The 13,855-nt window shown below is 44.1% G+C and overlaps 1 protein-coding gene and 1 long non-coding RNA gene across 2 annotated transcripts; one reads left to right on the top strand and one right to left on the bottom strand.

Annotated features, from left to right (window-relative positions):
• Nucleotides 1-35: 35 nt before the first annotated feature.
• On the bottom strand, nucleotides 36-6,572 carry il11a (interleukin 11a). The gene is made up of 5 exons (XM_056380356.1): nucleotides 6,434-6,572; nucleotides 5,476-5,633; nucleotides 2,465-2,560; nucleotides 2,184-2,345; nucleotides 36-2,019 (listed from the first exon to the last, which is right to left on the bottom strand). The coding sequence occupies exons 1-5, from the start codon at nucleotides 6,438-6,440 to the stop codon at nucleotides 1,840-1,842; spliced, it is 603 nt and encodes a 200-aa protein (XP_056236331.1). The 5' UTR covers nucleotides 6,441-6,572; the 3' UTR covers nucleotides 36-1,839.
• A 9-nt stretch (nucleotides 6,573-6,581) lies between these two features.
• LOC130172001 (uncharacterized) lies at nucleotides 6,582-8,721 on the top strand. The gene is made up of 3 exons (XR_008828219.1): nucleotides 6,582-6,661; nucleotides 7,633-7,727; nucleotides 8,561-8,721. It is a non-coding gene; the product is annotated as an uncharacterized LOC130172001 (long non-coding RNA).
• The last annotated feature ends 5,134 nt before the right edge of the window (nucleotides 8,722-13,855 follow it).

Here is a 13,855-nt window from a genome sequence, read left to right as displayed (position 1 = left end):
AATATTTCTAACTTACAAATTTTACGAAAAGCACTTATCATTGATGTATCTACATTTACAAATCTTCAACAATAATATATAAAGCCTTATTCGATTTGGTTATTTCTCCGTTATATTCTGACAATGGCGCACAGACTTCTGGGTAGTGAAGTATCTTTATGTGTCTGCCTTAAGTGGACCATGCAGATCAAAGATACTCAAATCCACTGTGCACATTCTTTAGTATTTATTTCACCAAGGCACATATTTCACATTGAGGCCAATCAGTGTGTGGAAGAGGCAACTTGATGTTACAACAATAATTTAAACATGATGGTATAATAATAGTAAATAGGAATAAAAACTGTATAAAAGTACAAAAAGATAGGAGACTTGCTCCGCTGCAGCACAAAATAAATAGTTCCACCAAGTTACTTAAATAAATAGTCAATACTGTAACAAATACTAGAATAGGAATGAACAAAAATGATAGTGATAAAATTGGTAAAGTATTCTACATTATATTGTAGAAAACAACATAATACACAAAGCACTGTATACAACAATTTACATTCTTGTATATTTATGTACACCTGTACAGAACTTAGTGTCATAATACATAGTATTTTAAGGCTTTGGGTGTTTAACTTAAAAAAAAAAAAAAAAAAACTTTTCTACCCCAAAGCACAAGTTCAAAATCAGCCATCTCACTCTTCCAAGAGGCTAATCCTAACAAGTTTGTGCAAAGAATCTAATCAGGTCCATCAGTGCTCAGCAACAGGGCACATTCATACAACTTTACCACAACATTAAATATGCCTCCTTGTGCAGAATGCAAAAAATAGAAATTCTGCCCATGGTACAAATGAAAGTATTCACTTCTCTTTGACTACCATCCTGGCATTTACAAATTAAAACAATTAATTTCATAGGCCATCAATTGATACGTTAATACGTGACACGTTTAACATGGTTAGAAGATGAAATTTACATCTTCCAAAATTTTTATTTTACGGGCACTGCAAGTGAGAGATAGTGAAAACCTCGGCTATCCAAAATTTATGCTACATCTACTGGAAGAATTATTGGCTGAAGAAATACACAAACGTAAAGTTAATTAAGTTACTTAAAACAAAAGGCATTAGGGGCGTCAAGTGGCACAGTGGGTTGAGCAGGCGTCCCATATGTGGAGGCTACAGTCCTCGCTGCAGTCGGCCCCAGTTCGAGTCCCGCATCGGACGGCCCTTTGCTGCATGTCATTCTCCCTCTCTCTGCCTCCCCATTTCCTGTCTCTCTCTACTGTGCTATCAAATAAAGGCATAAAAAGCCCCCAAAAACTATATTAAAAAAAACAAAAGTCATTATCAGAGCTATAGGTTCAGGAAGTGCTACTGTGTTTTTCTTGAGGATCAGTGAGACACAAGACAATAAGAAAGATTACAAAGACGTGGGCAAATAAATTCACGTTGATACAGAAATAAAGATGAGAGTGACACATTTCAACTTCAAATAAATAAAATTAAATAAATTACTAACAGTCAATAAATAAATAAATACATAAATAACATGGTCATGAACAAGGCCTTTGGGAGAAAGTTTGGGGAATTATGATCATCATAGTTAAACTGGCTGTTTGCTTTAACGGGAATCTTGATGGTCGTAACTGGTTGCAGTATAGTGCATCCTCAATGGCTCTGATGGAAAGACACATTCTTCAACACGCATGTCATTGGTTGATGATTTGGCCTCTTAAGGGATGCTATTGACTACACTGCACACTGACATGGTCCTAATTCCCCTTTGGCTGAGGCGGGACTCCATGTATGCACATGGCTCTGCAGCCAAGTAGTTCATGGGTCATCATTGTACTGCAGTAACTTTGGGCTTGAGGCTAATGAATGCTCTGTATGCCCAATCACAGAAGAGCTTGAAGTGTTGGAGAAGCTCATGGCTGGACTGCAGGACATCAAACTGATAGGGGAGGTGAGGGGGGAGAGAAGGGGTCGCCGGAGTCAGCCTCGGTGCTTCAACTCTTAGCATCTGTGGAGGAGACAAGCAGACAAACAGATCAGAAAAAAATAATTGAAATTGTTGCAGGTTAATTTGAAAATGACATTTCATTTACTGCTCAAACTCACATGGAGCAATTTAAGATTAAACACTGAGCACAGCTGAGGATGAAGTGAGGAAACTGAGCTCTGTACCTGACGGTGCAGCAGGTTGATGAGAGATTTCATTTCTCTGATCATCTCCACCAGCTTGGGCACTGCTGGGTGGTGGTGCTTCTTTGAAACCTTGTTCAGCCACTCAAAGTGGTGCTCATACAGCTTCAGGTCAGCATGCAGCTGAGAGAGTGTGGGCTTCAGCTGGAAACAACACAGACATACTTTAGAGACTTAACATGGGTGTGGCAAGATGTAACTGTTTGGAGAGAAACAGACCAGCAACTCTCCCTTCACACACAAATACATTATCAGAGCATTACCTCAAGATTGTTGAGGTCATTGGCTGATCTGTTGCTCATTTCTGGCAGAGACCTGAATCTGTGGGGCTCCACGTCTGAGTCAAATGCATGCTCCCTCTGAAAGAGAAAACGAGACACAGAGCAGCCCATTAGTAATTTGCATCAGCGCAATTTTACTCATCCTGAGACAAGTCACGGCAACATGAGGAAAGTATTAGTCTAGCACCTCGATTGGATGACTGTTTTCTGTGCTTAGAGACAGTAGCTCTCACTGAGGGGAGTGTGGTTGATGGGGTCAGTGTGAGTTCACCCACATTCAGCCTCCCCAAATGTCAACAATAAGAGCAAATGACCTGAACCCACAGGATGTTTTCTACAGGGAGCGAGGATAACAACATATGCAGTGACTAAGAAAGCTCCAAGTGGGACAGACAACACAGGACTGTAGGGAAACTCCAGGGTCACAGCTATAAAAAGATGTAATGACGCAGTGCTCCTGCCCAGCTTGACTTGTGTTGTAAACTACGGCCAGACAGCAGGTGTAGCTCCCATTGTGACCAGCAGAGGGGGATAAACAACCTGAGGTACAGGTTTATGGATTTCTACTTTACAAAGGCAGCCGTGCTCATAGGTAGCACAATTTGGTATTAAAGATATTGGCCCGATGTCGTAATGAAAGGGCATAGATGGAGATGACTGATGTGGCATGCGTCATTTCCAATCAGGAGGGGAACATAACAACATTAGGGTGATGAGTGCTGAGAAATGTTTTGTATAAACAGGTTGCGTGTGCTTAAAGCTTCCTTAACCTGTTATGCTGTTTTCCTTGCTCTACTGTTTGCTTCCAGTTGTTTGTGTTGATGTTTTTTAGTGATGAATGTGCAGCATTGTCTCTCATGTCTCTCCATCAGCCTTTCATAATAGCTCACTTATGTTTGTGGTCCAATGTTTTGTCTCTGTTGCTTTTGTCCTCTTCCATCTCCTGCTTCCCTCTCTCTCCCCCTCTCCTCTCTCTCTCTCTTTCTCTCTCTCTCTCTCTCCCTCTCCCTCTGTCTCATACCAGGTGCACAAGCACATGCAACCTCACGTGCACATGTGCATGCATGCACACACATACACCACTGGCTTGTCATCTAGTTGGCTCTCTGATCTCTTCATCTCTTGTGGTTTTCGCTCCATCTTTCTCAGCCTTTAATTCTCCCTCTTATCCTCCTTTTTCTTGCTCTCTCCATCGTAGATCATGACCTCACCCGACAGCCTAGCATCCAGCCTTTTTCTTCCTGAATGCAAATACTGGAATGTGATAAATCTTTTTGATTTTTATCAAGTCACTTTGCTGTGGCGACCGAAAGCAAAACACTAAACACCGCACCTACACAACCATAGCTATTTACAGAACCCTCGGCGCGCGCACACACAGCCACAAAAATGCATACACACAAATGTATGCAGACATATCTACATTTGAACCCATACGCTGTGCATGCAAACACACACACAGACTCCCTCACACAGATACATGGTCACGTTGGAAAACTTATACAGACCTATGTGTATACGCACATGCACTTTTCTCTCTTTAAAGCATCAGTTTCATTGCTATTTTGCAGGGACTTTCCATGGATTCCCATTCTATTTATCTTTCCTAACTTTCTCCTCTCTTTAGTGGAATTCGTCACAATAAGGAAAAAAAATTAAAAATAAGTCCTCCATATTACTGAACACTGTCTAATACTGTCCCCAACACCCTTTTGATAATGCTGGTTCTTCACATCTGGACCCCAGCTTATACAACTGTTACACAATGTCCTGTTACATTGTTTTAAAGCAAGAAACACACACACATACAGAACACACACACACACGCACACACTTTCTGAACAGTATCTGCTGGCCAAGACTAGAGAGAGTATTCGGCTATTTTTGATTTTATCCCCTGAACAAAAGAACTTAAAGATTTGCATAATGCAAAAATAGAATCTAGATCAGTCATGTGTAACCAGAGATCCAGAGATATGATGCAGCTTTTTTTTTCACCTGTTATAACACAGTGTTGATATACAATCACCAGCTGGAGCCAAATCTTGGCCAAGTTCTCAAATCTGATTTTCCTTCCCACTTGACTGTCAACAAAATAAGATTTGGGGCAGAATTGTCAGTACGGTACGTGCAAGTGATTCACATTTCATAACTTCTCCAACTCTATCCACACTTCCACAGACTAGCCACAGAACATAAACATGTTTCTATGTAAACAGGCATGTCATATACTTTGCTGTCATTTCACAGATGCTATGCTTGGCAGTTCGGCCTTAGTTGGATGTAGGTAGGTACGGTTTTAATATGTAGTTTTCTAAGTTTGTCTTCATTGGAGACATAAAACTGATTCCTTGAACTTTGTTTTGTTTCTCTATATCCCTATGATCACATTATATTTCTTGCTAGACCATCGCTGTAAATGGGTGTTTATTCTCCTTAATTCCATGAGACTCGATATGAATTTCATTGCACACTCACTAGACCGCATAAAGGCGCTGGCCTGGCCACCAATCTTCGTGCTACTGCCACCAGTCAGGTGACCAGATAGACCAGGAGGTTGCTGAGTCAGACCTCCCCTCCCTTTGGAGTCCAGTGTGGATTAAAAGTGAGATCACTCAGTCAAATCTCCCCTGAGGCTTTTGCTGCCCTGATCTAAGCATGCAGATGGACTCCAGCCAGTCTGTCATCAATGAAAGCAGCTTAAGTCAGACTGAAGTCCTGAGCAAACCTAGCATAGCACAGTGTTTCCACTACAGTGCATGATGCAAAGTTAGGGTAGTTTGAAGTGTGAGGTTACCTAAACTGCAAGGTAACATTAGCCCCAAAATCCAATTAGGGAAAGATCAATCAAAGCAGGTTGTGGCGCAACGACCAGCATCCTTCTCCACCCTCACACTGACAATTCAATTAGCATAGAGTGGTCAGGGCCTCATTAGCTTCCCCTCCAAAGAGTGGCCGAGACTGGTTATCATCATGACGACATCTTCACTTACCAGCAGTTCTTGCGTGAGCTTCATTAGATTCTTGGTCTGATTGGACAGTTTATCCATGTCACTGGGCCGCCGCTGCGGTACTGGAGAGGCAGACGTGAACACAGGCAGCTGAGCCAATAGCAGCGAGAAGAGGAGTGATGAGGAGGAGTCGAGCAGCACTGCAGGGGTAGAACAAAACGGAAGCAATTAGTGGAGAGGCGCTGTCATCTCGCCATAATGATAATGACCTCAGGCCACGGCTGTCAGTCCTAGGAGAAGATATTGCACCATAATATAAACAATAGCTCCAGACTTGGCAGAGGAATCCTGAAGAGCTTCAATGTCAGAGTCATGTTTTCACAGGCTGAATGCAAATCATTAAATCATTAAAAGCCAGGCTTTGACACTGAATATCACCATCACTCCTTTACCTTAAGCAACGCAATGAATGCTGCTGATTGTCACACCTGCAACTGGATAGGTACGTGAGTTGGTGGTATAAATTATATAGACCAAGCCAAGTCAACTCCCTAACAGTAAGCTCATTCATTCTTTTCCTTTCAAGTTCAAATACAAGGTAGACTAAGTATTAAAAGGGAACCGCAGCGGTGTTGAAATGATGAATGCTTGATAATTACAGGTGAACCACAAGAATCGCAGCCAAAACAACACTGCAGGAGCATCTGAGCTCCCTGTCCTGGGGTAACTTCAACAGTAGAGGGAATAAAGTTGTCCATACTTCAAGCATTAGCAGCATTATCAGTAAAATCACCAAGTTAAGTCAGTTGTTTAGAATTTAACTTATAAATAAATCATTCAGTGTCTGTATAAGGACGATGACATGGCTGTTAACAGTCACATAAACGTCATACAACCCACCATTTCAAAAATGTAAAATGATAAAGACAAAGCTGAAAAAGAAGTGATAATTAACACACTGTGCAATCACAAATGAAAACACACTCATACAATCACTTACATTTCATATTGGTTTCGGATCCAAGAGATTGGAAAACCAGCAGACAAACGTAGATAAATAAATAAATAAGAAAATTAATAAATAAATTGAACTCCGGAAATTGTCACGTGCTCCGGTTTCTTCTTCGCACTCTTCAGTCAGAGTGAGGAGGAAAGTTGTCAGGACAGAATGAATGAGAGAGCAGAGTGGTGACTGGAGCCACTCAGAGAGAAAGTGAGGAAAAGAAAGGTAAAAGTCAATCTCAGTCAAACTTTCTGTCTTTAGCAAAAGTTTGAGATGAGCCCCTGTGTTCTTTATGGAGTGCTGAAGGCAGACAGGCACTTAGACAGTTTGGAGAGAGAGAGGCAACAGAAATGCAGAGAGAGGGATGCGAGTGTGGTAAGTCCAATTTTTGCGCGCAGTGAAGTGTTTAGGCTTGTTTAAAACTTCCTTTATAAAGACGTCGGGCCTATGACACATCGGCAGTGACTCACTTCATTCATAAAAACACACACACACACACACAGACACACGCTCTCTCCCTCCTCTCTCTCTCTCTCTCCCTCTCTCTCCCTCCTCTCTCTCTCTTTCCTCCTCCCCTCCCCGCTGCCTGTCTCCCTTTGCGAAACTTTAAAAAAAATGTTCCGTTGTTTTTTTTCTTTTTTTTCTTTCCTCTATCACTTTCTCCCGTCCTGTCCTGTCCCTATCTCCAGCACTTCCTCCGTCGCATCCCGCTACCTGCGCCAATCAGTCCCATCTACCTCTTTTTATCTTTCCATCTCCAAATCTCTTCCCCCCTCTCTCTCTATCACTGCAGACGTTTTAAAAAGCCCATTGTTTTCATGTGTATCAGCCTATCTCATGTAACCATGTATCTTTTAGAGCTCTAGTTTTACCTGTGCTTTCTTTTTCTTGTGCTTGCTGCTGTTTTGTGCTGTGTGTTCAAGGATGAAATGTCACTGAAAGTGTGTTTCCGCTTGTTTTATTCAATTTATGGCAGGGCTCTTTTAGGCTACACATGCCACATTCCCTGTATTATAGCTAATACGCACAGCAAACACCTTTTCTCTCCCATATTTCTCTCCCCCCTTTTCTCACCCCTTGCTCTTTTTTTTCAGAGCCCCTCCTGAGACAGCAGCCTGTTATTTCCACTGCCCCCCCCCCGCCCCTCACCCACCCACCTCCTTCTATTTTTTTTCACTCCTTCTCTCCCTCTCCAGGGTGAAGGAAAGAGTGAGGAGTGAGAGACGGATAGGAGCAGGAGAGAGGTGTTGTCCAGACCAGAAGGGGCCTATGAAAGTGTTGCATAGGAACAGTGAGTGGACACGCACACACACACACACACACACACACACACACACACACACACACACATACATACTGTACACACCACATGACATTAACATAGACACACGTTTGAGGGGTATTAGGGGTGGTGGCATTGGCGATGGGGTCAACACAGTAGACACACACACACAAAACATGCACATGGATGCACACACACACTGTCGCAGAAAAACATGCTGCTCAAATAAACCAAAACAAGCTTTCTAGCACAGAAACACACACACACTCGGATACATGCAGAAACACACACACACACACACCCAGCATGATTTCTCACATTCTCTGTATGTTTCTCTCTCTCTTTCACGCACACACGCGCGCGCACACGTAGAGCATGGCAGCCTGGAAACACTCAGTCAGGTGCAGTAAAGCATGGCCTACTGTTGCAAAGGGCAAAAATGAGTTTCCAGTCATCAGAGTTCATCACAGAGGGACAGCTCGTGCATCATACTGTACACATACTGCATATCAGAGGGGAGTCAGACACACACACACACACACACACATACAAAAGGAGGAGAGAGAGAAACCAGGGAAAAGGAAGAAAGGGTTTTTGAGTCTGGGTGTGAGATTAGGAGACCCTCATTCACAGACATACACTCATGGTGTGGTTAGAAAATAATTAGTGGCGGGCCTTGTATGCGCACATTCGCACACTCATACACATATACACACAGAGTTGCCAGTCCGGTGGTGGGCCTACACAGACAAACAAACACCCTCCAAATGATGAGGGCCTGGTGGCAGTGAGTGGGTGGCAGAGTTGTTGTGGTAAAAAAGGGTCATGCTCTGTTTTCTCAGGTCAACAGTAGAGAAGAAAAGCAGGGAAAAGGAGGAGAACAGGAGAAGAAGGAGAGGAAATAGATGAGTGCGGTTGGACGTAGGGAGATATTGACACACTCGCTCTTTTTAATTTCCCACATCAAAGGGCTGTTTGAAGACACAGCTGGGGAGAGAAGAAAAGAAAGAGTGAAGTTAGTCACTCTCCCTCATTCCCTCTCTGGGCTGCCTCTCATGATGGGGGTCTCCTGGGTGGTTCTGAAGCACACAGTCTTCTGTTAGGCCGTCCGCCAGCGCTGATCACTCACACACTACGACACTGGGTGGGTGCCCTTTAAGTGTGTGTGTGTATGTGTGTGTGTGTATCTGTGGGAGTGTGTGTCCACGTGCACGGATAGATGTCAGCGCGCAAAGTAAAAGAGGTTGTGTATCTTTGTTTAGACTTTTGTTTTCGTGTGTGTGAGAGCGAGCACACATTGGCGCATGCCTGTTGGAAAAGGGGGAATCCAGGGTTTGTGTAAATGGGTGTGCGTACAGTATATGTGTGTAATTATGGGTATGTGGTGGTATAAGTGCGGTGTCTGTATAACGTGCATGAAACATCAGTGTTTGTGTGTGCGTCTGTGTGTGTGTGTTTGTGTGTGGCCTTCATATGCTACCCATTACATCACCAATCTGTGTAAACCACCATAGGAGGAGAAACAGAGTGAGACACTCAGACTACGACCTCAAAGACATCAGAGAGGAAGGGGAACCTGTGACAGGGCCTGCCAGCCGTCCTCGCTGCCAGACAAACTTTACTCACACAAGCTTCACTCAAATTCAGTCATGCTTTACACTAGGTTTCCTGTGCGCCATGGCATGTATTCACACATTATTACGCAGGCATCAAATCATTTGAATGCCTCACACTCTTCGCTCACCTTTTGCCAGGTTGTTAATCCACACAGTTGCTCAATTCATTCACCATTTGCCAAAGTCTCTTTCAAAACTTTGAGTATGAGTGTAATATTCTTCATAATTTATTTAACTGACAAGGAAGAACTTGAGGAAGAGTAGGTTTTTTTTTTTTTATGTTGGGGACTTTTGTTCACTGTTTACTTTAGTGTGATTAGGGTTATGGTCTGATTATGAGAACAAATACCAAATCTGCCCATTCTGATAATGTTGGTTTTCCCATAAATGTTTATTGCGGTGGGTTAATTTCCAGGTCCAGGTGGATGATAAAGCAATCTTGTGGATTTTAGGGTTAAGTCTCATGTTCTGCTTACCTCAGAGTGTCATATGTAAACAGTGAGAACGCTGGCCGTGACGCAACACTGCTACGATGGTAAAAGGGATTACGGGAGAAGGAGTAGTAATAAATTCATCATTTTCATGTTGCACCCTCATTTCCTCCAGGGAATTCCAGCACGGCCCAAGTAAATAAACTCGGAGATTACGTTCAAAAGGAAAACCAAAGGTCCGACCTATTACTGTTAATATTTACCCTCCTATAACAGAACACTTTCAAATTTCCCCATGACCTCCTCCACCTCCCGTCTTCTTCCTCTCTACTCCGTCATTCTGTCCCCCATTCATCCTCCTTACCCTGCTGCCAAGTGCATGACTCTGGCGGAGTATGCTATCTGGGGAATTGTCATGGTAACCTTACCCTAACTCGCTACCCACTGCCATCATTTCCCCATCCCCCTCCTCCCCTCCGCTTGCCCCCTTATACTTCAACCTACGTCAGAGAGCAAGTGAGTGTGTTAATAGTTCAGGGGGGGGAAAGGGAGAAATACTGACACACAGGAGGGGGCTGCGGTCATTGGGCAATAAAATGACGTCTCTGACTTTCTCTTTCTCACCGCCAGAGATCTGTGTTAATGCGCTGTTGTCCTCTTTGAAATGGATATATGACACGAGACCCCCCCCCCTCCTCTCAGACCCCCCTCAATCTCCCTCCACTTGCGAGTCTTGAGTTGAAAAAACTCCCCATGGATGTGATTTACAAATTATGCGTGTCAATTGCTTTCTTCCTTTTCCATGCAAGCGGCCCACTCAAGACAGCTATGGCTGTTGTGCATCTGTTGCTTTGCCTTTTTTATTAGACCATTAAAGGAGGACATTAACCAGCATCATTATTGCAGGTTTCCTTCACTGGCTCAGCTCACAGAGCTGCGCAAAGGGCAGGATGCAGCTGATGAAAGGGAGAGCATGAGTCTCTCCCAGCAGAAACTAGGGGAGCGAAATGTTTAAATCAGCTCTCTATTAAACACACATTTACAAGGCTTATTTTGTTTGGAAACCAGAGTCTGTGGTATGTGACAAAACACAGTGTGCGTACATGCATGTGTAACAGTGAGAGTCAGCTGAAACCCTCTCTCTCTCTCTGACTCTGCGTTGCTCACCTGCTCACTCTCCCCGCGCACTCTCACTGCGTCCAAGCAGTTGCATCTGCCAGTGAGGAAATCTCTGAATGAACTTGTTGAAGCAATAGGTCACAGACAGAGTGTGAGAGGGAGAAGGAAGGAAAGGGGGGGGGGGGGGGGGGGGGCAGTCAGGAGTTGCAGTGGGGGAGTACAGCGGGAAGTAAGCTACCCACGCAAAAGGAACTTTTTACTGTGCAAACACTCTTTCCATGCTCCCTCCATCTCAGACTGGTGTTAATACACTGGAGAGCCCAGGCCTGTCTCAGAGCTCCCTCCCGCTCCTCTCTCTGCCATTCTCAGTCGCCCTAAACATTCTTTCCTCCCCTGTCATTGCGTGTCCTGTCTGCATCCCTCTCTCTCCCCATCTCGTCCTCCTTTCAAAGTGCTTCCCCTCGGTTCCCTCTTACTTTCTCTTTCACACACTCACTCGCTTCCACTTCACATCCCTGTCTCCTCCTGGTCTCTCTGTTTTCTCTGGTGCTGTCTGGTGTGCAGAAGGATCAATGAAATACAAACATTACAAGCTTTAAACAGTCAAAGCATGTGTAATCAAACATGATGTGCATGTAAAGAGTGAACCCTTTTTTATCACCTGGCTGTGATATCTCTGCCCCACTGACCCTCTACGAAACTTTTTTTTTTTTTTAAAGAAAGAGAGAAAAAAGAGGAGAGAGAAAGTGAAGTTCCTATTTTTGGTGCATTCCTCAGCGAGCAGAATAGTTACCTCGGAGACATTACTCGAGAATTCTCTCTGCCTTTCAGACTTTCACCATTATTTGTGGTGAGTTACTACATCTGTGTGTTTGTATCAGAGCTGACCATTACTTGCCAGCGCACCATGCGTCTGCGTCAGCCACACACTGAGCCCGTTTGTCGTGTTATTCTACGGAAGCTGGGAGCTGCTGACAAACACTCAGGGGAAACGGGGAGGGGTGTGTGTGTGTGTGTGTGTCTGTGTGTGTGTGTGTGTGTGTGTGTGTGTGTGTGTGTGTGTGTGTAAGGGGGCAGCAGGGCCTGGAGAGACGACGGGAAAGAGTGAAGGGAGCGGGAAGACAAAAGGAAGAGGACTTGTGTGACGTCGCTTTTTGCCCTAAAGAGAGAGTTTGTCAACGTGACGTGACTTCAGTCACATGGAGGGGTGGGAGGATGCCCTTTTGCAGACGGATGGACACAGATACACACAGACACACAAACAAACTTGCACAAACACACGTATGCTTACGTCTGTCAGACAGTTCACCCCCAGCATTCAAAACAATTTATAACCCACTACCCCCTTTAACTAGACATGGCCTGGCTGTTTCTGTGAATGCTGACGCACTTCAGGCCTCTTCATCGCTGGCCATTCATTAAATTAACGCTCATTACACGCTGACAATCATAAATCAACCTCCCACAACAATGATAGCAGATAACACAACTTATAACAGAGCACATGGGCAGCTGTATTGATTCTACCATCGTTCCACTGACCACTTCCTGTGCGTCAGCCATGCAGAGTGTGTAAATTTCACCATAACTAAGAGCAAACACAGGAAAGGAAATTTCATATCCGCGTGTTGTCACTGTTTATGTTTTGAAGAAGAGCACGGACGGGGATCGGGGAGCTGAGCACAACAGTTGGGAGGCAGAGCGCATTTGAAAATGTTTAGAAATCAAAAAGACTTCTCTCCACATTCAGTAGGCTGTGCTTTGACTGCACAGGGAGGGGAGGTGGACCTCGAGTTCACTGAAATGTCAACTTTGGTTTGAAGTGAAAAGCGGTGCAAACACGGCACAGAAGATACACTGTCTTCCTTTTTTAGATTGAAATTTCTGCAGTTGTTGTCCTATTGCCGTTTGGTTTTTTGCATTCTCTTGTGGAAAGAAAGCATTTACTGTAAATGTTTATATAAACTGAACTATCTGTCCCTCATACTTCTTGTGCACCTTATCTCCGGAGTAGTGAGAGTAAGATATGGAAGTAATGTGTTTGCGTGCATTCTTCTTAACCACCATTATCATTATCTCCGCGTCTGAGTCTGATGGCCATCATTTACTTGTGCATTTGCACGACCTGTCACAACCTCGCTTTCTGTTCGGCTTTATTTTCTTGACCTTTGTTCATTGTGGGAACTCACAAAAGCTTTGTTTAGTGTGCATTTACAGAACCACCTTTATCATTGGGCGGCTGTGACTAAGAGGAATGAAATGGAAGTTATTCTAATCTCGCTATTCTTGTTCCCAATGTTTATATGCACTTTGACCCCCTGCTGTTCCCAATTAGCCATAAATTGCTCTGTCGGGAGATGTTTAAATGCCTTACATGTCTTCTTCTATCAATAACAGTCTGTGAGTCAAGGACTCAGAAATGAAAGCTATCCAGAATTTTCTATTTTTGGCACCGAGTTCACACACATTATCAATACGCCCCCGCCGCCACTGTCTTTTTATGTCTCCACCTCCCTTTTCTCCCTGGCTCCTCAGACTCTTTCTCTTCATCAATCATAATGCCCATCCTCATCAGAGGGGTCAGCGCTGGATGTATGAATGGTGTCGCTGGCCTTCACGTCTGCCTTGTATTACAGACGCCCTCGCATCTGGCTGGACCCCCGGTAGTGCCAGGAAGCATGCCAGGAATGCAAGGAATGGCCCAGTGAACGATAAGAAGGATATTTCCCGCAGCAGACTGGACTAAAGGCCCAGAAACAACAGGCACACAGAGAATCACTAGGGAGAAATGAAAGGGATGACGACAAAGCGTGGGGTGGGAGGGGACGGGACAGGATGCCTGGACAGACATAGGTCGAGGTTTGACACTAAAACAATCAACACATTGACAGTGGCTATCCTAGGAAACTGAGAGCAGTGATGCGGATGGAGTGGTAACACATGAAAACAAGGGAACGGGATGGGTTGAGAT

Source organism: Seriola aureovittata, chromosome 7 (assembly GCF_021018895.1).
Source record: "Seriola aureovittata isolate HTS-2021-v1 ecotype China chromosome 7, ASM2101889v1, whole genome shotgun sequence".
Classification (NCBI taxonomy): Eukaryota; Metazoa; Chordata; class Actinopteri; order Carangiformes; family Carangidae; genus Seriola; species Seriola aureovittata.
The sequence above is the reverse complement of the archived record's forward strand: the minus strand, read 5'-3'. Positions and strand labels throughout refer to the sequence as shown.